At 41.3% G+C, this 23,735-nt stretch overlaps 1 protein-coding gene across 4 annotated transcripts in view; it reads right to left on the minus strand.

The window, feature by feature from the left end:
• Nucleotides 1-3,784: 3,784 nt before the first annotated feature.
• GTSE1 (G2 and S-phase expressed 1) overlaps nucleotides 3,785-23,735 on the minus strand; it is a 28,097-nt gene continuing 8,146 nt past the window's right edge. For 3 of the 4 annotated variants that reach the window (XM_077835028.1, XM_077835012.1, XM_077835019.1), the window contains exons 3-12: nucleotides 19,417-19,474; nucleotides 18,731-19,334; nucleotides 17,176-17,325; nucleotides 15,891-16,038; nucleotides 12,004-12,381; nucleotides 11,685-11,757; nucleotides 10,652-10,900; nucleotides 8,940-9,126; nucleotides 7,843-7,977; nucleotides 3,785-4,352 (exon numbers count right to left, since the gene is read on the minus strand). In XM_077835028.1, coding sequence (XP_077691154.1) covers nucleotides 4,269-4,352; nucleotides 7,843-7,977; nucleotides 8,940-9,126; nucleotides 10,652-10,900; nucleotides 11,685-11,757; nucleotides 12,004-12,381; nucleotides 15,891-16,038; nucleotides 17,176-17,325; nucleotides 18,731-19,334; nucleotides 19,417-19,474 — 2,066 coding nt within the window. In that variant the 3' untranslated portion in view covers nucleotides 3,785-4,268. The remainder of the gene's footprint in view (nucleotides 4,353-7,842; nucleotides 7,978-8,939; nucleotides 9,127-10,651; nucleotides 10,901-11,684; nucleotides 11,758-12,003; nucleotides 12,382-15,890; nucleotides 16,039-17,175; nucleotides 17,326-18,730; nucleotides 19,335-19,416; nucleotides 19,475-23,735) is intronic. The other variant, XM_077835038.1, reaches the window with a different exon arrangement.

Raw genomic sequence — 23,735 nt, forward strand, 5'->3', positions numbered from 1 at the left:
ATGTAAACAATTGTAATGATAGAAAGCCCTAGCAATATACACTAATAGAAATGCTTCAAGATCTTCAAAGCCAAACCGTTTTCGTAAAATTAGACTTTGCATAAACGTTGAGAGCAATATGTTGTGTTCAAACGGGAAAAACACAATGTATAAAACTGAACAATAAGCAACACAATGTTACTAAAATTGTTAAACACATTGTTAATTTTAAAACAAAATAGTTGTCCAACTTCGACCACTATATTGTTTTCAATTTTTTTAGTGTAAAATCTCAATATCTATGCTAAGTAAAGAACCAGCCCTACACTCTACTAGTTAGAAAAGAATAAAAATTATAAAAAATATAAAACAATAGTTATAACACACTGAAGTAATGGCTACTCATCCTGATCCAATCCCATAAAGACAGGTTTCAGAGTAACAGCCGTTAGTCTGTATTCACAAAAAGAAAAGGAGGACTTGTGGCACCTTAGAGACTAACCAATTTATTTGAGCATAAGCTTTCGTGAGCTACAGCTCACTTCATTGGATGCAGTCAGTGAAAATACAGTGGGGAGATTTATATACATAGAGAACATGAAACAATGGGTGTTACCATATACACGGTAAGGAGAGTGATCACTTAAGGTGAGCTATTACCAGCAGGAGAGCTGGAGGGGGAGGAGGGGGGGACCTTTTGTAGTGATAATCAAGGTGGGCCATTTCCAGCAGTTGACAAGAACGTCTGAGGAACAGTGGCGGGTAAAAGGGGGGGAATAAAAATGGGGAAATAGTTTTACTTTGTGTAATGACACATCCACTCCCAGTCTTTATTCAAGCCTAAGTTAATTGTATCCAGTTTGCAAATTAATTCCAATTCAGCAGTCTCTTGTTGGAGTCTGTTTTTGAAGTTTTTTTGTTAAAGAATTGCAACTTTTAGGTCTGTAATCGAGTGACCAGAAAGATTGAAGTGTTCTCCAACTGGTTTTTGAATGTTATAATTCCTGACGTCTGATGTGTGTCCATTTATTCTTTTACGTAGAGACTGTCCAGTTTGACCAATGTACATGGCAGAGGGGCATTGCTGGCACATGATGGCATATATCACATTGGTAGATGTGCAGGTGAACGAGCCTCTGATAGTGTGGCTGATGTGATTAGGCCCTATGATGGTGTCCCCTGAATAGATATGTGGACACAGTTGGCAGCGGGCTTTGTTGCAAGGATAGGTTCCTGGGTTAGTGGTTCTGTTGTGTGGTTGCTGGTGAGTATTTGCTTCAGGTTGGGGAGCTGTCTGTAAGCAAGGACTGGCCTGTCTCCCAAGATCTGTGAGAGTGATGGGTCGTCCTTCAGGATGGGTTATAGATCCTTGATGATGTGTTGGAGAGGTTTCAGTTGGGGGCTGAAGGTGATGGCTAGTGGCGTTCTGTTATTTTCTTTGTTGGGCCTGTCCTATAGTAGGTGACTTCTGGGTACTCTGCTGGCTAATAAGCGATGGTCACATAATAGGTTTCCAGTATAGGGTGGTGTTTGACTGCTATTCCTACCAACATGCCTCCAGCTTTCACCCAGATCACACCACATGATCCATTGTCTACAGCCAAGCTCTATGATACAACCGCATTTGCTCCAACCCCTCAGACAGAGACAAACACCTACAAGATCTCTATCAAGTGTTCTTACAACTACAGTACCCACCTGCTGAAGTGAAGAAACAGATTGACAGAGCCAGAAGAGTATCCAGAAGTCAGTAACTAGAGGACAGGCCCAACAAAGAAAATAACAGAACGCCACTAGCCATCACCTTCAGCCCCCAACTAACACCCATTGTTTCATGTTCTCTATGTATATAGATCTCCCCACTGTATTTTCCACTGACTGCATCTGATGAAGTGAGCTGTAGCTCACGAAAGCTTATGCTCAAATAAATTTGTTAGTCTCTAAGGTGCCACAAGTCCTCCTTTTCTTTTTGCAAATCCCATAAAGGAGAATCTGAACTTTAAGTATGTGTCATCATATTTTCTTACCACTATTTTTTTTGGCTGGCTAATTTTGCATAGCTGTAGGTGGTCTGGGACTTTCATTATCTTCTCTACCAACGCACCCTTCTTGCTTTTGAAAAATAAATCGATCAATGTCAGGTTGAAATACTGCTTCCTGTTTTTTACAGTTGTAAATGGTGGACTGTGTGTATGTTGCTAGGTTACCTGGCAGTGAAATACACAGCTGTACTCATGAGACTTAAAGTTGACATATTGCAGCTTATTTTTTTAACTAACGATTTCTAACTCTGTCCTATACGTCTCAAAACATTACATTTATATAGCTTTTACTTAAGTTACACAAGTCACATGGAGTTAGAGATTTACTAAGAGCTTGACTGGAGAATGCAGTTGTGCTGGCAGACCACCCGGGAGTGTGTCACAGCCCACCTTTGGGAACCCCTGCTCTAGGGAATGGATTGCCAGGAGGTCTCACACTACATAGAAACTGGGAGTTATGCAGCCTCAAGCCACATGGAGCAAGTCAGACATGATTGTGTGGAGAAAGCTAGGGGATCGTGTTGACATCTGACAAAGGAGTGGTCAAGGTGAAAGATGGATCTGCTTCATATAGCTGTTTGATAGTATAGGCAAAGATTGAGCTTTGTGAGACTCTATAGCCAGGAGCACAACCAGAATTTTCCAAAGGAGGGGACCCAGGTTTCCTGCCTTCTTGGCCCCTGACATGAGGGAGTTGGAGAACCAGAACCAAAGTCTCACATGCCAGGCAGTGCTCAGGATTTAGTCAAAGCTGGTGGTAATGCCATTGGTTCCCTCTCTGGCTCGTCTGATCAGGATGTAGGCCTAAGCCAGGAATAGTCAACTTTTTTTGTCAAGGTCCAGACTCCAGAGAAAATAATAAAAAACCCAGCAACTATAACAATAGATGATGGCTAAGAATAATTAAATAAAAAAATTTCAGGATCCATTCAAAAGCATCTGGTAGTCCAGATTTGGCCCGTGATCCACATACACCATGTCTGAGAAGAGAAGGTAGCCTCAACCCATAACATCAATTGAAACATTTCAGTTATTTCAAAAGTGTCCTCCTACTTCTAGAATCTTTCACCTAGTCATATGAACCCAAGGGTTTACCCGGAGCCTTAAAGAACCTTTATCAGGAGTTTTAAATCTAAACAATTCAGCTCATAGCAGGCTTTGTCTTCAACTTTTGCTTTTATAGTTTAAACAGGCTGAGTTGGAGTTGTTACCATGGACATCAGAGTACAGGTCTGTTGATAGTTGAAGGGTTAAAAAGCTTCCAGTCCATTTCTGGGTCTTCCAAGCAAGACCTCTAGCAAAAAGTAGGGCAGACCAGACTTTACATTTGATGCGTAAGATAAAATGGGAAGAGCCAGGTATTTTACTCATTTCATGTCCTATTCTTGACTTTGTATCATTTCTTACATCTATAATTACCTCTCTCATACAGTGGAGCAGCTGGCCTTGTCAAATCCCATCCTTTACCTTGCTTTCTACAGCTGACCTCATTATTGTTTTATCTGTTCCTGCAATATCCCCTACCTCAAAGTTATCAGAAGTTAAAATTAACATAATGCACTTTTCACTCTGATCCCATTCTTTCCATTTTCTAAATCTTTTATAGAAAAAGTCTTCAGGGCAGGCAACTCAATTTATATGCACTTTGCAAAGTTCTGACACTACCACCTTTAACATTATCCTGATTATGTCAAAGTACACAATTAGATCCAGATGCTTTTATTGAATGTAGCTAATTTTAGCTTCCTGAAATACTCTATGGCACAATTAGCACGTAACACATTTGTAGTCCCAAAACCATTTTATTTCCAGACTTGCGATGCTTTCATATGTATAGACCATTAAAATCCCTTAATTACAAAAACTACCACATTAGCTTTAATTTTCAGTTTAATTTTAGTACTTTAGATCATTTACTAGTAAACCTTTAGAAAAAGGTTACTGTTATGTATAATTAGATTTAAAATAATTTTACTAAAGCAGACATACAACACTTTTTTTTTTAAACTACATGGATCTGCAACAATGCTTAAAGACAGTTACGTTAATCAAGTGCTCCCAATTTGGATTTGCTGAACAGATTATTCTAGTCCCATTTTGTCAACACAAGTTACATTCAGTAGTACATTAAAGGGATTTTATTGCATGATATTCACTCCACACAGTCCTATGAAGATGGCTAATATATCAAATCAAGATTGCAGATGCTAGTCCCAAGATAAAATTTTGGTTTAGCTAATGTTTAGTTTAGAACTTCAGCAGAGGGGAATCCAGATTCTCTTTGTTCACTTCAGGACTCAGAGTGATAAGAGGAGAACTCAAATCTATAAGCTGAAAGACAGAAATGAAACAACATAAGATTTAGATAGCTGATTTCTTTTCTTCAGGTGCCTGAAGACAAATACCTACACCACTCACTTAGATGTTCAATTTAGAGCCTCTCTACTCTACTGTAAAAAGTTTAATTATAGCAGAAGCCACATGCACCAATCAGAGCCCCTTGTGCTAGGTGCTATACAAAAGGAGACCTAGTCTCTGCCCCAAAGACTGATCCAATGTATCAAAGAATGCTAGTCTATCAGAACTGAATTAGCTCCCAAAGGTTGAAAAAAAAAAAAAAAAAACCTATTTTACTTGGTTTTGAGCTCTAATTTTCTTGCTACACTAAGAATTTATGCATGGGGACTGAGTCTCAGGGCTAAAATCCATTTGTGAATCAGTTTTTGTCACACAGCCTCGCAACACCTAGCTTTTACGTGCTTAGGAGAAAAAAAAAAGATTAAAAAAAATCACTGGGATTAAAAGACATAGTCAGGTACTCAGATTTCCTGTACAGCAGAGAGAGAAGAGATTCACAAAAGCCAGGATGGTAGGTCACCCCGCACCTCCGATAGCTGTTGGGAAATGCCAGAGAGAGGCATGTGTTTTACCTGCCCTCTTCCCTCCTCCTACCCCCCATGATAGTTAACATTGGGATACAAACTCTTTTACAAAACTATAATGGATTTTGTACAAAGTATGCTTTGTGAGGTATCATCTGAAAATCCATAATGTTCTGATCATTATTATCCTGGTAAAATGTGTAGCAACACTGTATAGCATTACTGAGACATATTCCAAGTTTAGACCAATTCCTCAAAGACAAAAGGCAAACTGATGCCTCAGCCCGGTGTCAACAAAATAAAATGGACTAACATCTAGTTAAGTGTCCATTCTTTGGCAGGAAAAAGGACATGAGCGAGAAATTTACATCTTGTCAAAAAAAAACCCCAAAAAACAAAACACACAGCTGGAAGTTCCCATCTCCACAGACTTTCAGTCTCCTGAACCCCAGCTGGAGAGGATTCTCAGAAGAGGAAGAAAAGATAAAAATGGGGAACACACACCTCCAAAGGATCTCTCTCCCTTTATCTCTACTCACAGCATCAACAACACTTGAAGGTCAAAGGAAGTATCATTAGACTGTGGAAGGATCATGGCTGAAAGATTCAGCCAATAAGACTGCTAGAACATGTGGTGAGAGAAACCTTTTGCTTTGAATTCACTTAACTTATTAAGTTAGGTGTTAGTCATGTTTTACCTTTTATTTCTTTGTAACAAATTCTTTTAATAGAATATCAGGGTTGGAAGGGACCTCAGAATGTCATCTAGTCAAACCCCCTGCTCAAAGCAGGACCGGTCCCCAATTTTTGCCCCAGATCCCTAAATGGCCCCCTCAAGGATTGAACACACAACCCTGGGTTTAGCAGGCCAATGAGCTATCCCTCCCTCCCAAATGCCTCATTACTTGTAATCATTTAAAATCTATCTTTCCATAGTTTATAAACTTGTTTTATTGTTTTATCTAAACCAGCGTGTTTAGATTGAAGTGTTTGGGAAATTCCATTTGAGAGAACAAGATTTGTGTATATCATTTTCTATTACTGAAATGGCAGACTTTATATGAGTTTGCATTGTCCAGAAGGGGCTGGGCAGTACAAGATGCACATTGGGGGGGGGGGGGGGGGTGTGTGTGTTAGTCTGGGACTGGAAGCTTTCTGGTGTTGCCCTGCAAGGTAATTTCAGGGTGGCTGGCTGCAGCACTCAGAGCATAGCTGAGAGTGATTTACATGCTGGAGGCTGTGTGCGGGCAGACCAGGAGTGGTTGCTCTCACAGCAGAGCAGTGTAAAAGGCACTCCAGGTTGGAGAACTGAGGGAGACACAGCTGCCCATCAGTCCAGATTGTACCCTGGGGAATGTCAGACACCCCTCTTAAAGAGTGGCACTACTGTATAAAATAAGAGTAATTGGGCCAGAGAGAGAGCACGCATGCATGAGAAGGGTCCTATAGCCGGGTGGTTAGAGCAGTCACTGAGGATGTGGGAGACCCAAGATCCAGTCCCCCTGGTTCAGTGACTAATTGTTTATCCAAAATGACATCGCTTCAACAGGAGAGACTGACATCAGAATATCTCATAGCCCAGAGGTTAGAGCATTCACCTGAGAAATGGGAGTCTCCTGTTTAAATGTACAGATTAAATGGATATAAAAAACCCTCATCCAGGCAGAAGGGGATACTTTAAACTGGTAGGTTCCCACATCTTAGATGAGTACCCTAACCACTGATCCTACTCTTAACTCAGGTTTTGCGGATCACAGTATTCCTGTGATTTTTCTAGCTGCTCATGTCTCTTTGTGGACCTGAGCCTTACTTATTAGTAAAATAAAAGCACCAGCACTTTCACCAGATGTTTTTATCAAGTTGTTGTCCCCTAAAAAGCACTATTTGTTTCAGGGAATCACAGTATAACAGATTTTGGTAATGGCTTACTCCCATTACCATTCCCTCCCAAACATCTTTTTAAGTCATGGAATGACTACTTAGTTAAGTCCTACACTCATCATGTGCATATGTGCCTTGAACACTAGGAATAGTGTCAGTGTGCACTACTACCACATCTGCTTTTCTATATTGGCTCCAGTGGAGGGAAAGCCAAGAGTCTCCGTGGCACTGCACATTAGTGACCAAGTTACTTTTAAAGCCAAGGTCAAGCCTCAGCTGCTTTGACTTTTGAAGAGTGGTGACCACATCAAGAGTGATGAGCCATTTAACACAAACCTCTACATGCCAAACTGGTCTGAACTGGTGTAGTGCTGAAAACCAATGCTGCAGTTAGGGGTTTGACAGACATTGTCTCACAGCAGAGAAGAGTAGCAGGAACATATTCTAGCCTCCAGGTTATTGGTGTTCAGGACTAGTAAGCAGTGGTGTGCCATTTACGTGTGCAGTGCACGCCTCAGAATTAATTTCTACAAGAATATGAAAGCTCTGAATAGGACTTCCTGACTGGCTGTGACCATGGGATGAGTCTGTCCAGTCTCTTGTACAACCCCACAAAATGTACTAAAAAAAGTGTCATGACATGCCACTGCTACTAAGAGAAATTTAGTGAGCCTACACAGAGCTGTGTTTCTACAACAATAAATGATGCAGCTAGTTTTTTGACTTTCAAAAAGCAGCACAGCAAGAGTGGGCCATGCAAAGCTGAATAATTAAAATTCTTGACTCATGAACTGATGCTCATTCATAGCTCTGTTTTACAACAAAATGTTCACTTACCCTAGAGATCGAAAGGGAAGAGACTGCAAGAAGAATCCATAAATTGGATTCAGCTTAGATAAGAGTGTTGAATATAAGGTACTAGTGCCAAGCATAATTCGTATACAATACATTGTTACAGGGGAGAAATAACTATTCTACATACAAATGCATACAACCAAACAATTATTTTTTGCATAATTTTTATGCATTTATGGAAACAAATGATTCAGATACCTTACCTGTCCTACCACACTAGGTTTTAGTGGAATAACTTTATTCACTTCTGGAGTATTAGAAAGGTCAATGAGAGGTCTACTTTCACATTCCAAAGCAGCAATGGGAGTTTCATCTATTCCAATATCTACCAGCAAGACCTAGAAATGGTAAATAGTTAATTTTCCTCTGTTTATTATACTCCCTACAGAATAATGTAGAAAAATCAGTTATTGACTCATAGGGAAAAGCCACAAAAAGCAACCATCATCCTTAGGTTTGTAGGTTATATGCAGACCATCCTAAAGGCAGCATAGTTTGGTGGATGAGAGGAGGATTAATGTGCAGAGCACAGGGGGTAAAGTATTATGTAAGTGCTAAATCATATTTGAAAAATATTCTCAAGTTTCATATTTCAGTTTTTAAATTCAGTTTTAACCTTGTACCTACAATTGTGATCTGACAACATTTTGACAAAGAAACAGTTCTATAAGATTACTAGCTTTAATCACCCCTCTATCCAATTTGATTGTGATTCAGTATTTACATACACCAAACAAATCCACAGCAAGCTTCCAGCATTAAGTAAACAGAATACCAGAGAAAATAACTACAGTTGAACTAACAATGAGTAATTTGTTAGTTTGGTCTATGCCTGATATCTGCAAGCAAGTTGCTATTCCAGCAAATAGGAGGTTAGACTTTTTTTTTTTCCTTTTAACACTATGGTTTAAACAGTTTTCTACAGACAGACATTCTAATCGTAGTTTTGTAATATATCTGTTTTTGGACAGTATTGAATTACCCAACATGGTATTGTGTTTCATGATTGGATTCATAAATACACAAGGACTTTCCAGTGTAGATAACTGGGAGTGCAAATCTAAAATCTGACCTGCAATTATTTGTGCAGGTGACTGAAATTCGATTTCCAGGAACATTTATCCCAATGAAGAAATGTTGTTCAGTGGTATGATAAGCAAACACTAGAGGGCACATGTATGCCTAATCTAGTTCACTTCAAAATCTGAGCAAGTTTTTAGTTAGTAGACAGCACACATTTTCATGCAGTTCACTCAATGGCAGCTTTTACAAGAGGGAAAAATGGATTCAGTTTACCTACCTCATTAGTTTGTGCTCCTTCAGCTGGCTGTTTTTGTACTTCAGTCTCTTCTTGTATTTCATTCTGTGCTATTTCTGTAGTCTTTTCTGGTGAAAAGACAAGTGTAAGAGGTATCATAGGTGGAGGAGATAAGTCATCATCTTCAAATGACGACACTTGTGTCTTGGTGTCCTTTGCCTGTTTAGAACTGGGGGAAAGTAAGTTGGCAAGTATTTAAGAGGTATTCATTAAGCATTACTATTAAAGTATAAACAAGGTAACGTTCATGTCATTTAGCTGCCCTACAAATGCTAAAGCGCCATTTGATAACTTTATTTTTCTCTATTTTGTGAGTACCCTCAGTCTGAAAATAACAGCTTATTTATTCATTATCTAAAAGCATGCTAGGCATCCCACAGAACATAAAGACACTGTCTCTGCCCTGAGGAATTACAATTTAAATAGACAAGTCAAAGTTGCCTACAGTGTACAAGCAAAATGGACAATCCATATTTGGTGGATAATCTTGGGATACCACATTTGAAAATTTTAATTTAAGTTTCTGGAAGCTTATGCAGAGATTGCTGTACCAGAGAAGTGCCGGTACTGCATGTCACTGAATTGGTTCAGTCTGCTCCCTGGTGAAGGGAAAAAGTACAGAGACGAATTGGAGGATTCCAAAGTTGCAAGCTTAACAATCAGTGGGCTAGTGGAGTGGGGAAAGGAGAGGGTTTTGGGAAGAAAGAGCATTTTGGACTTGTAGTTTGAGGAAGTAACTGAACATTTGAGAGATATGAGACAGGCAGGATAATGCCTGGCTTACCCTGGAACAAAAGGTTTTATCTGAGCACAACATGAAATATAAGGTTAGTTAAATTTTATTCTGGGGAATCAGCACCATATGAGACTGCCATAAATATTAGTTTAAGCTGTGTATATATTTAGAGCTTGTGAAAAGATTTTGGGTTGACAGCTATGGAAAAGACTGCATCCCCTCCACAGAACAGGTACAGAATTGTGGTGGTGCTGCCCAGATTCCCCTTGTACCTAGCCACTGTCTCAACTATGGCATGGAAAGACCACCTCATGGAGCAAGAACAGTTCAGTCTTAATTCAATCCTTGGCTTCTCTTAGGATGCCAGATTTTATAATGGTGACAGCATAAGATTGGTCAATACCTTAAAGTGTAACTTAAACAGAACTTAAAAGTAGATCATTTGACTTAACTGCCTGCTTGCTTTCCTCATCTAGAAAGTATTGCCACATTTAGGTCCTCCATTATCTTTCACGTAGCTGGAAGTGTCATTGTGTTGGAACACAAAGTTACTTCTGCAGTACATCAAGTAAGCTGGCTGAAAGCAGCAAATTCCTCAAATACAAGTTCTATGATGCACATAATTCAAGTTGATTCACAGGTAGTTTGAAGATGTGATCAAGTGATGGAATAAGATGTGCTTATCTTCACTATTTTTACAAGAGAGTCTAACGTTATCCCTTGGTTTACGGATTTAGGCAAACCAAACCATGTTAGAGAATTATGTTGGAAAGAACTAACAAGTATAGCTGTATTATTTTGCTAGTTACCTAGGCATGCTTCTACTCAACAGTAGATTAAATCACTTACATGCTAGTGTACAGTGTCTGAACATCTGGGACAAAATCTTTCCCCCATTGAAGACAATAGGAGTTTTAATAGATTTCAATAGAGCCATGTTACACGCACGGTATCTTACCAAGCTGCAAGAGTCTTTCTGGTGGACACACTGGAGACTTGACGAACAGACATAAAATGTGGAGAGGAGACAGATTTTGGCAAAGTTTTAGGAGTTATTGTTGGAATTCCTGAGATACGACTGGCAGGTGTAGGCACAGCAGAACGTTTTATACTGGCTGGAGTAATTAAAATGGACCTGGAACTAAGACAAGAGTTCTGCGAGGCCCCATCTTCTGAAGATCTGACAGGAGTGCAAACAGCAACACCACTAGAAGAAAACAAGCAGCATACATTTAACTGAAAGCTTCTAGAAACTTCTTACGACTTCATTCTGAATACTACTCAGACAACAGAAATAAACAACATAAGGCAGGCTTAAGAACACAAACAGATACGGAAGTGTTAGGATAACTAAACCTGAACATTAAAAGTGATTGCTGTATTATGCTGGAACTGGTCACATCCTCATAGTTAAAGTTCAGTTAACAGATGTTTCAAATCATTTTGAAAATTTGAGATTAAATTTGAGACAGAAGAGGAAGCAGTGCACTCAATGTAACAGAATCTTGAAGTGCACTTCTACAGTGAACAGGTATTATGTGAAAACAGCCCTCAATAGATTTGCTTCCTGAGTATATTCAGAGCTGACTAAAAAAAAAAAAAAATAACCCCTCCCCCCCCCCCCCACAAAAACCCCACACACACTCTCATTAGCACTGCAGAAGTATCTCTGTTATGTGTGAGCCGATTCTGTTCCCTTGCACATCAGAATGGTCAATGAATTCTAGTGAGGTATTTATGTTCCCCAATCCCAAGAGAGCCAAACTGACTTTCATATCCCAGGGTGAGTTAACATTTTCACTTGTGGAAGGGCAGAGTAATCTGGAAGTCACCAGGAGGGTAGAGATACCTCACAATGTTAGTTTTCAAAGTAATTAGAACTGCACTTTTAAAATTCAGGTTACATAGTTGCTTGGTACAACATTCTCAAAGGTAGGTATAGTTAAGAAAACATGCAAGTGACCTGTTAAATTCTAATTACAAAAAGTTACCTTCCAAATGTGCCACAAGATAGTAATCTGATTGGCTCCATTATTTTTGGTGCTGTATTTTCTGATGATGAACCTAAGGGAAGAGAAAAATATTACTCTACGTTATTACTTATTTGTTATCTATATTAGTTTTGTTTTCAACTATAACATCTTACCTACAAGTCATATGATTCATTCCATCCCAACAGCTTTGGAACAATATACAAATAAAGACAAATTTCACTCTCAATTAGCAAATAGTGTGAGGAACATTGAAAGAAATGTTAAAATTAAAAGCCAAGTTAACACAAAAAACAGCCTTCCAAAAATGTGTGCTTACCTCCACATCTCTTAGGGACCTTAATCTGATTTGTAGGTGTGAGTATAATTTTAGCGTTGTCTTTTGGGCATGTGTTTCCTTTTGCTGCACTTCCATCTTTGTTCTGCTGAGATATCTTCTGCAGATTAGGGACTGAGCTCAGTCTCTGAATTCCACTGGCTAGAGTTTGGGATCCTGTCACAGAAGCTGAAGACTTGGCTAAATTCCCAGCAGTAGATATTTTGGGAGTACTAACTGATCTTGTTTGCTTGCAGGACACATCAGAATGGACAGTCTGCAGAGATGACATTCTGATAGGTCTAACCATAGCCAGTCTTTTTGTGCTAGATAAGAGTTTGGAGCTGCTCACAGAAATTTTTGAAGAGAGACTTGATTTACCTGAAAGATAGAAAGCTCATATTTATACTTCTGAATTGCTCGTTGTTTTTTCCCTCAACTGGTTACAAGGTACATTTAACTAAATTACAAGAGAGTAAGTTTACTCAAGTGCAGCTGAAGATATGAAAACATTATGCAATTATTTGTGATAAGTGTTCAAGCATCTGAACTTTGTAGTTGTTACAATTTAAAAGTTTAATTTTTTTCCCACTTTTTAGCCACTAGAAGTCTGAAAACTATAGGAAAACTCTACGAGTGGTTATTTGTCTTTGATGCTTCAGAAAAGCCTCCTTGACACGATTCAGCATATCAGCTTCCAGTTCAAATGAAACAAGAGTAAGGTATTTTAAGAAGCACTTAAATATGCCTTCTTTATAGGTATATGTAAGCATAACATGTATTTTCAATGTAGTTGGCCCAGCTACCTGAAATACATATTTTAAGGGACAGTCAATGAAGTCTCCTTCCCTATGCTAGTTAAGAGTATTTAAAAGTTAACTTTTTTTTAAATGACAAGTTTCAATATTCTATTTATTCACTTAAAATCATAGTTTTTCGATTAGACTAATTGGATTTGCTAGACAGTTTCTAGTCATTCGCATTAAATACACCGGACCCTTGCTAGAACGCGGTATTTGGGATCCATGCATGGTACCGCGTTAACATGGGGACCGCGTTAAAATGAATTGCAATTAAAGTAATTAAATTTGGGATCCATGGCTACGACTGTGTTATATGCAAATTTGTGCTATATAGACACGCGTTCTAGCGAGGGTCCGGTGTATTTCCAAGACATGTGCTACTAAACTTTCCCATTGAATTAAAGTTTTATTAAACTTATTAAGCTTACATTATGTAAGACAAGTTTTTACAAAAGTTAAATTTTCAGCTAAGTGCTCCTTTAACACTGGGTAAGTATAAGTAGTGTGGATTGTTTTAGCCTATGGGCAAAAAAGCAAGCTACAACTTAGAACAGTATTTTCTTGACCCCTAAAAGGAAGTGTATTATTGAATAGGTTGCCTAGACATAGTGTAAAGGTCACATGGATTCCACAGCCAACAGAATAAACAATCTCTAAAAACCAAGATATTAAAGTTCTGAATCACTGAAGCATGGAAACTGCGTCCTCCAATAGCAGAGTCTTGCATTATACTTCCCAATAGCGACTTCCTTATCTATACGTTATGTTGTTGACTGGGCTAGAGTTTAGTTTTGTTCTCCCTTTCAACGCTCTACACAGTTCTTCTCCCTGCCTACAGTTCATCTGTGGTCACTTAACATTCTCTTTGGACCTGATTATTCCCCCCAACACACTTCACTTTCCTCAAAGACTTCAGTGCTTACTCATGCAGGCCACTACACTTGGAGTGTTTCCCCAATCATGCATGCCAAAATTCTTTCATCTCCTCCAGGTGCCTTTCTCTTCACTTCCTGAAACAGGGAGCCTCTTAGTTCACAAGAAATTAGGAGCATGTTTTCCTCTCCCACTCTTACGCTATGAGCAATTGAGAGCAAGCACTCATTTTGTTTGGAATAAATACGTAGTTTAGCCACATACATTATCCATATACTTCTGCAAGTCTGCTTTTGGATACATTTTAAAGATATCAGTTGCTCATTAAACACTGACTCAATCTCTTTATAGAGGTCAAATTTTATGCTAGATATAGATCTGATTATATCCTGCAACTTTACTCATTAATTCAGTTTTATTAAAAAAATGTGTTCCTCCTCCTCACCCCCTCAAAAAAAAAAAAATTTAAAAAATCACCACACGGGCTACAAATAAGATGGGTCACAATTCTAAAATAATTGCCCGCTAAAGGTACAGGGCATTTTATTACCATCTTGGATTACTAGAGAAGATAACAGTATATGCAAGTTACTGGTATTAAGTAGTCATTTTTCCTTATACCATGGGTTCCTAACTGTGGTATGCATACCCCTGGGGTATGTGAGACATCTCAGGGTGGAGGGTACATGGGAGAAATTGTGGGTGGATTTTATTTACTGCATTTTCATAATAGGCTACTTAGACAAAGCTTTAAAACTCTGTGGGAATTTGTTATATAAAATCCAGTAGTTAATTTACTTCAAGATGTACCAAGGAGAACACAGATACAGAGAGACCTCCAATCACCATACAGTGTGGGTTCAGTTGGTCAGCAACTGTCCAGTCTAACTGAGCTCAGAACTTAGTCAGGGTTTTATTTTTGGTTATACACGTCACACTATATCTGTGCATAACAGTGAAATATGGACAGATGGCTAAAGACAGGTAGTGTTAAGAACACACAAAGTATCAGTGATGAGAAGGGTAGTGGAACACAGGCAGTTGGGAGATCTGGAAGGGAGTATGCAATAAGAAAAGTTTGGGAACCTCTGCTCCAGATGTAAGTTGGGTAGCAGTGTGATTTCTAGGGTTCTGTCATTAAGTTTTAACAGGAAATACAGCCAGCCGACAGGTATTAAAAACAGAGTGCACAGCTACAGGGACTGAGAACAGAGACATGGTACGTGTTTGTTTAGTGTAAAAAGCTAATACATAACTTTAAAACAGGAAGCTCAGAAAGGCTTCCAAGTCTTGACACTCTTCAGGTAGAACAATGACTGCTTCTATCTTCATGATAGGCAAATGTTTAAATATGAAATAATGTTACAGGTGTGTGCTTCTGTCTTGTTTTACAATGGATCAAGAAACTGTAAGCTATTATATTCCACTGTTGTTTCTAATAAGTCCTGATAAGGCTTTGACAATTGCATTACTCCCTGCTTTTGTGTTAACCACAACCTTTGAGATATTACTGTTTAAGTTTGCCATGAGTAAATTACTACTATATGGGGCTTTGGAGGACTTACCAGGGCTTGAGTAACATACTTTTTGACTTCCTCCCTCTTCTCTACTTCATAATGTTGTTTGTTCTCTAAATCACGTTACATTGTGGCATTTAGAGGTTCCTGTGGCTAGACATAATTCTAACCAGAAAAGAACCATTATGGACTATGTAAAAAATAAAAATTAAGTCATCACCGAGAAGCATACCATGTAAGTGTGTCAGTTCCTAGTTTGTAGATATTGGCCTCATTGATTCTAAAGTCTGGTTTAATTCAAGTGCTAGAAGTCAAGAACTTGAACTAACTACCAAGCTTTCAGCCTACATGAAGTTTTATTCACCTGTTCTCAACACCAAAGAGACGAGGGGCTGAGATCATATCTTTTATTGGACCAACTTCTATTGGTGGAAGGTACGCAGAACTCTATGTAGCTTCAAAGCTTGTACCTTCTTGGTCCAATGAAAGATATTAGCTCACCTACCTTGCCTTTCATATCCTGCGAACAATGCAGCTACAACACTCCAAACTCCACCCCAAACACAGCCTGGCGTTCTGAAGCGGCAAGAAATACAGACAGCACCAAACACATTTTGGAACCTGCAGGTCAAAAAAACCCATTACTTATTTTAAGTTTAAACTGATTTGCATACTGCATCTCTATGCTAGTTATTACCATTTCCCCCTATGGGAGAGACGGACAAACTTGAATTCAAACTGGAGTTCATGCTGGAAATGGAGGACGACGATGAAGATGAGGTGTTCTTTCTTAGAGGACCATTAGCAACACTAGGAGGTTTTAACTGTGTCTTCTTTAACCCAAACTGTGAATAAAAAAAGTCTAATTTATTTAACTGTCCAAAAGACATTAAGCAAGCACAACAACATTTTCATTTGTTAGATTTCTACATCATTATGCATCACCATTCTCTGGGTTCATTTGTCCCAGGGAAAAGTTCTAAATCCTGTTTTAAAATGCTTAAGTTAAGTAAAAAGCAGACTGCTGGGAAGCAAAAAATAAAGTAAAAATGTAATTATACATTTGTATGGTACCTAATAGGATAGGTCTCAGAAATTGATTGTTAGCCCAATGGTGTTCCCCCTTCCCTCCCCGCCCCCAGCTCAAGTATATCCTTATAATGGATTCAAAGTATATAGAAATGAAGATTAATGGGACAATACACTGGAGTGCTATTTTTGAAATGCTAGGCATCTTTCCCCATCTCACATGCAATATCCCATGTTATTACAATTCTTTTCTTTAGGAAAGTGATTGTGTGAGTTTGACTATTATAACTAGGACTGTTCCATTAGCATCAGATCTGGAGAGAGTGGCCAATATTTCATTTAAGTGTATCCGCTGCCAAGAGATCAGGCACCTCTGGGAGGGTGGAGGGGAGAGGAAACAGCATAGGCAATATTAAGTGGATTGCAATGTTGTACAAAAGTTAACAAAATTGAGACAAACTATATTCTACAGGTTAGTCACATTCTTTTAGACATGAGTACTTAAATTGTAGTGCTATAGTTCCTAGAATTTGGCTTCTGATGTAGCAAGAGTCACTGCTATTCTGCTTCCATGCTAGTCTTTCCAAGTAGCACAATACGTGCCCATGAAGAGTAAAGACTTTAATCCACAAACCTCCTATGAGGCCTATTATCTGCATTTCCCTGCCCCTTAATATTACATACTACATTTCATGTTAACACAATATCTAACTATATGCTGATGCACTAAGAACAATTGTGTGTTAAAAATATGGGGAAAACACTTGATGTATAACTTAGCCACCCAAGAATTGCAATTGTAGAATAGAAACTTTACCTTGAATTTATTATAAGAGAAGACTATGGCATTAAGTCAGAAAACTAGGTTTGTCTCTTACATATGTAAAAATGGAGAAGTCACCAGTATTCTAAGAACATATTCACTCTGCAGTTGTATTAACACTTGTAATTACCTTGCTTTGAGAAGGAAGAACTCGCTTGTCTTGTAATGATGAGCTGCCACTGAATGATGAGTCACATACATCTGAAGCAACACTGGATTTGTCAGAGAGTAGATCTTCAGATGACCCCATGCTGTTCACATGTTTTTTCCCTGGTTTTGGCTGCAAGATTAAAATTTTAAATTTATTTGAAAGCTATTACAATTTCAACAGCTCTGATGATCGTGCAGGAGCTGATTTATTCAGTAATCCATATTTTTTATACCACCCAACAGAAAAGGATATTGCATCTACCAAGTATGAGAATTGCTAGACATTAAAAATTCCAAGTTCTCAATTTATTTAGACTCTATTAGACTTTAAAGTTGTTAAATACAGCATAGACTATGTTCCCATTTATTAAAATTGGCTTTAAATCAACATAAGGCGATCACCTCTGCAGCAAGTTAGTCCCTATGTGATTCTTTCAGCCCATGTTCATCCCTAGACACTGCAGTGGTTGTTCCCTTTTCTTAAAATAGGTATGTCCCACATTTGTAGGCAAAATGTAATGTACACACGAACGCTTCTTTCCAATAGCCCAAAGGAGATTCTTCCCTGGATGACACCAACAGCTAGACATGAAAGTTTTAGACTGCACAGCTCACGAGTCTATTCCAGTTAGCATCTGAGAGGGCCACATGACCAGCAACACTATCAAAGCTATGGGATTGGAGACAAAGGGGAAAAGAGCAGACTACAGAAGCTCCCTTGCCCCCTTGCCTTTGGCACAATTTCCTCACCCTCCTTCTCAGGAATAAGGAGCCAACATCCTCCTCCTCAGTAGTGCACACAGAGAGAAGGAGCATCTTGCTAGTTGCATAGCCTTAGCTACGAAGGGGAAGGAACAGAAGGACAGGAGAGAAAAACCAACCTGGACATGGCTTATGTACACGAGAGATGATTAACACAGCTACCGCTTCCCCTAACATATCTGGGCAGTTCTTCAGTGTACTGCTGCATAGCTGGGTCCTCCTCAATCTTACATAGTTGGCTAATCATGCTCTAGATAGGATGGTGTACCAGGACTATAAAGTGTTATTACTGCTGTATCTCCAGAGCTGTGCCTACTACTGTCAATTTTGAAGAGAGCTTAATATAAGTAAAGAGCCTGTTGGCATCTAAATCACCAAAAGACAGCAATAATTTTACCAGAGGGATGATAAAATAAGTATTAAATATTTACATAGAAGTCAGGAACATCAAGTATTAATAAGTGTAAAAACTTAAATTCAGTCAATTAAAAAACAAAACAAGTTCTTTCTGCAGTTCTAGCCACTACTTTAATAACTACTACTCCACTAGCATTAGTATAACAAGTTAAAATATGCTTTCAGTTTACCTTGTGCATTTGTCAGCTCTTTGTGTAAAGTCAGTTTCCTATTTGAGGTTCTCTCAAACAATGGAGAGATGCATTAAAAAAGAAAGTTGTTAAACAAAAGCTTGCACAAGATTTAAACAGTCCCTTATCTCAAGACAACCATGTTTTTTTATTGAGTATTAAGCTATCCAGAAGAAAAGTCTTTACCTTTTCTACTGTCAGTTGACGGCTTTTTCCAAGAGCAGATGAAGCCTTTGTGTGCAATTTGCTTATTGCCTTTTTATTTTTTTCATCACTTTGCTGTTCTTGGGCTAGAGGTGAAACAGATATTTTAGGAAATTTATGGATTTTAATAGGACTAGATGTGTTTGGAGGAGTTTTGTCAACTGCTGTCACAGGTAAATCTGAACGCTTCTGAAAGGAAGGTGGCAGTTGAGAAATTGGGCTGTCCCACACACAGTATGTCTCCCTTTTAATAGCCCTGGGGCTTTTCTCTATGTTTCCTTTTTGAAAGATTTTTAGTTTTGACTTGGATGCTTGCACAAATTTTTCTATAACCTTGGGTTTTGGCCCTTCTGATTGGGTGACTTTGTTCTGTTCATTTTTGTTGCCGCTTTCTAGCTGCAGTGCTAACAAGTGAGCTTCTTTAAAGATTTCCACAAATTTCTCTCCAGTAAGAGGACTCCACATCAGCTTATCATCAGGGGTCTGAGAGATCTTTTCTTCAGCACCTTTAATTGCTTCAATACTGACAGCAACACATTTTTCTTTGTGCCCAAGAGGTCCAACAAAAACTTCATCTTCATTTCCACTGTAAGACGGACAAGACAGTCAAGATATTGTAACATCCTTTGAACTTTACATATGTACTTGCCCTTAAACACTTAGCTTACCTTGCAGGAGACAGAGAAAGGTCAAAATCAAATTTTTCATCAGTTAGAAGGGGAAAGTCTGAAAGTATAATGATCTCATTAATTGTGACTATCGCTGTAGTTACAAGGATTTACACAATTTGCATTGCAGTATATTTCTCACAACACTGCCAGTTGGCATTAGCCTTAACAAATTTAACCTTTAGAGTTACTTCTAATTTTGTTTTAAGTAGTTACTTGATCTTCATTAAGTTCACACCCCATTTGTAGTTATTCCAAAGACATTGCCAAGATGTCTTTAAAATTAACTACGACAATAGTTCAAGTTATTAGGTCAGATAATTAAAAATAACCACATATCTTTCTGAACATGTTTAATTATTTCAAATAACACTTAACATTATTAAAACTGAAAGATTAGAAAAATATCCTAGTTTTAGTGTGCATTTGACAGCACTTTGTACATAGCCAATGCTCTTGTTTCAGTAGAAAGTTTCTGTTTGTGGGACACAGCAAGGGGGAGAGAAACATTTAAAATCAGGAAAAGGTGGTAAAAGCAAAAATGTTATTGAGAGCCCTTGGGTAAAGTGACCAAGACTACTTTTAACACTGAAATGGAACAGATGTCAAGATGACTGTCAGAAAATATTCAGATTAAGGGTGGTTTCTTTATCATCACTTTTGCATTGCACTCAACTGAAACAATTAAAATAAACTACTAAATTTTACCCTAGAAGAAATTTGCCATTGAAGAGAGGATGTTATTGAGTTTAGAGGCAGCAGAAAGATGCAGGAAAGTGAGAAAGCTATTTTAAGCAGAGCAGTTTTGATGAAGTGGGAAAGCACCAGACTGGAAGGGGTCAGAGAAGGAAGAGAAATAAAAGGGTAATATGTAAACCAGTTGTCAGATGTTTAAAAGGCAAATGAGATGAGGGGAAACGAGATACAGTAGTAACTAGGAAAGCTAGGACAGATTCCACCCTCCCAGCAAGAGAAGTATAAGAGGACTTGTTTGAATAAGGCACAGAACAAGTGAGAAGACAGTAGTTAGGTGAAAATAAGGGAATGAAAAGGCCTGCCTGGAACTGAAAGGCAGCAGAAGGGAGATCTAACTGGGATACAGAAGAAAAGGAGAGGATAAGGAGGGGACAGAGTAGATCCCAGGCAAAGAGAAAGTTCTTAGTGGAGGGTGTCAGTTTTGAGATCTGAAATTAGGGATGTGGGCTTCAAGTGGCAGGGTGGATGTCAAACATTCAGAAGAGATGTCAAGAGTTGAGGCACTTAGAATATGGTGGCACTTAGACATAGTAACGCTGAGTGTCATAACTTTTAGGCACCTAGAAAAATCACTGCTCAGGCTTCCTATACAATGAATGGAGGGAGATAGTTGATTATTTCTCCAGAGGAGCTTCAACAGGAGAGACTGAGGGAGCTCCTCAACAGAATATTCTATAACAGGGGTCGGCAACCTTTCAGAAGTGATGTGCCGAGTCTTCATTTATTCACTTTAATTTAAGGTTTCGCATGACAGTAATACATTTTAACGTTTTTTAGAAGGTGTCTCTCTCTATAAGTCTATATATTATTAACTAAACTATTGTCATATGTAAAGTAAACAAGGCTTTCAAAATGTTTAAGAAGCTTCATTTAAAATTAAATTAAAATGCTGATCGTACGCCGCCGGCCAGCTCAGCCTGCTGCCAGCCTGGGGTTCCATTCACCTAGGCCGGCAGCACGCTGAGCGGGGCCTGCGGCCGGGACCCGCTGCCGGTCTGGGGTTCCAGGGTCCCGGCTGCCGGCCCCTCTCAGACCGCTGCCGGTCTGGGATCCCAGCCCTGCCCACATAGAGTGGGTACCTACCTTCTCCCTGGTTCTAGCCCATTCTCTTCCTCTCTCTCTGCACTGAGCTGAGGGTGGGAGTGCACTGAGCACAGGGCTGGGGGTGAAAGAGCAGGCTGGGGGTTAGGGTGCAGGGTCTGGCCAGGAGCTAGAATGAGGGAGGGGGCTCAGGGTTGGGGCAGGAGGTTTGGGTGTGGAGTGCTTACCTGGGCAGCTCCCATTTGGTGCAAGGGGTGCAGGTGGGAATGTGGGGGGGGAGATGCAAGAGCTCCCTTTTGGTGCTCAGGGTAGGGGTGAGAATGTGGGGGGTGCAAGAGTCAGGGAAGGGGGCTGCGGGTGTGTGAGGAGGGTGCAGGAGTCAGGGCAGAGGGCTGGGGTCATGTGGGGGGGTGCAGGAGTCAGGGCATGGGGGCTGGGTATATGTGGGGGTGCTGGAGTCAGGGCATGGGGTCATGGGGGGGTGCAGGGGTCAGGGCAGGGGGCTGGGAGTGTGTGTGGGGGTGCAGGGGTCAGGGCAGGGGGCTGAGGGTGTGGGCTAGGGTCGTGGGGGTGCTCCCAGCCCCCTGCCCAGAGCGGCTCACGGCAGGGGGCTGGAGGGGATATGCCGATTCCACCCCTCTTCCCCACCTCTTCTCTGCCTCCTCCCTGGAGCAGCTCCCTGCAGCTCCGCTTCTCCCCCTTGCCCCTCCCTCGCAAGGGCCATCAGCTGATCAGCAGCAGTGAGGGAGAGGAGGAGGGGCAGGAACCCAGCACCCTGGGGGAAGAGGCAGGGGAGAGGGAAGCTTGCCTGCCCTGCAGCAGCAGCCAGCAGGACCAAGCTTCTTCACCCTGCCCCCGCTGGGGGGAGGGGGAGGTGGAGAAGAGCGGGCCACAGCGGGCAGGATTTTTAATGGCAGGCTGCTGCCTGCCGGGTCCCAGCCTGGGTTCGGCAGCGGGCTGAGCGGGCCAGCGACTGGGGCCTGGCAGGCAGCAGCATGCCATTAAAAATCGGCTGGCGTGCTGTCTTTGGAACGCGTGTCATAGGTTGCCGACCCCTGTTCTATAACCTAGGGTTAGGACACTCACCTGAGAGGAGGCAGATCCTTTTCAAATCCCCTATCCTCCCTCAGGTGGAGGGAATGACTTGAACTGTGGGTCTCCCACCTCCTAACCACTGGGCTAAGAGTTACAAGGGAGATCTTCCTCCATTCCATTTTGTGTGAACTCATCCATGGGGGCATAATCTAGTAGGCAAGCTCTGAGCCTGTTCACTGGATTCGGCCCCACAGGTGAGTTAGGCAAAAGGACACCTATCTTCCTCCAGATTAGTACATTGAATTGGGGCTTAAGCATCTGGTTGCCTGGAGTGAGGTTGCAGTGCACTTGCTGAGAGGCAGAAAAACAGACTCTTAGGGAACTTTTACTGGAGGGGTGGGGTGGGGTGGGGGGAAGCACCTAAAGGGTTGGGTGGCAGCTGAGAAGGGGTTCTGTGAATCCCACTGGGGCCCGATTCTGGGATTTAGGTGCCAAAAGTGGTAGCTAGGCAGCTAAGTGCTTTTGTGAATCTAGCACTTAGACCAGGGGTGGGCAAATTTTTTGGCCCTAGGGCCAAATCAGGTACAGAAATTGTATGGAGGGCTGGGTAGGGAAGGCTGGGGGAGGCTATGCCTCCCCAAACAGTGAGGCGTGGCCTGGCCCCCCACCCCAGTCCCCTGGAACTCCAACCCCCATCCAACCCACCCTGCTCCCCACCCCTGACTGCCCCCCAGGACTCCTGCATCCTATCCAAACACCCCTGCTCTCTTCCCTCTGACCATCCCCCTGGGACGCCCATCCCCTATCCTATCTCCCCCGTTCCCCACCCCCGACTGTCCCCCCGGGACCCTCCACCTCCTATCCAACCCTCCCTGCCCGACGTTACCTGTGGGGTGGGGGAAAGGGGGGCTCAGTCCTTTTCCTGTGCGTTTCCCCTGCTCGTTTGGCTGCTCTCCCTGGCAGTCGGGCAGGGCTCACTCCCTGTCTGGGCTTGGCTGCTGGGGACAGGGGCCAAGCATGCTGGAGGTGGAGGGGGGCCCTGGTTTGCTCTGCCCCTGCTCCCGGCAGCAGGGCCCAGGCCCCTTGACCGCCCCCCTGAAACCCTCCTGCTCCTCGACCCCCACCCCCAGAATTCCACCTGACCGCACTGCCCTGGAGCACCAGGTCTGGCGATGCTATAGCCATGCCACCCGGTCGGAGCTGCAGCCACGCTGCCCAGGTGCTGGGGGAACTGTGACTGCGAGCGAGGCAGGGAGGAAGGGGAGCAGAAAGGGAGGGGCCAGGGGCTAGCCTCTGCCCCGCTCACCATGCTGGCAGGGAGTTGGTCTGGCACCTCTGCAAGCCTGTCTTGACCCCGTGGGCCAGAGGGAAGGGTCCTGTGGGCTGGATAGGGCCCGCAGGCCGTAGTTTGTCCCCCTCTGACTTAAATGCTAAAGTGGTAAGTGCCTAAGATAGAGGCATGGGAATCTGAATTGGAGTAGTAGTAA

The sequence above is a fragment of the Eretmochelys imbricata genome, chromosome 1, assembly GCF_965152235.1.
Source record: "Eretmochelys imbricata isolate rEreImb1 chromosome 1, rEreImb1.hap1, whole genome shotgun sequence".
NCBI lineage: Eukaryota > Metazoa > Chordata > Testudines > Cheloniidae > Eretmochelys > Eretmochelys imbricata.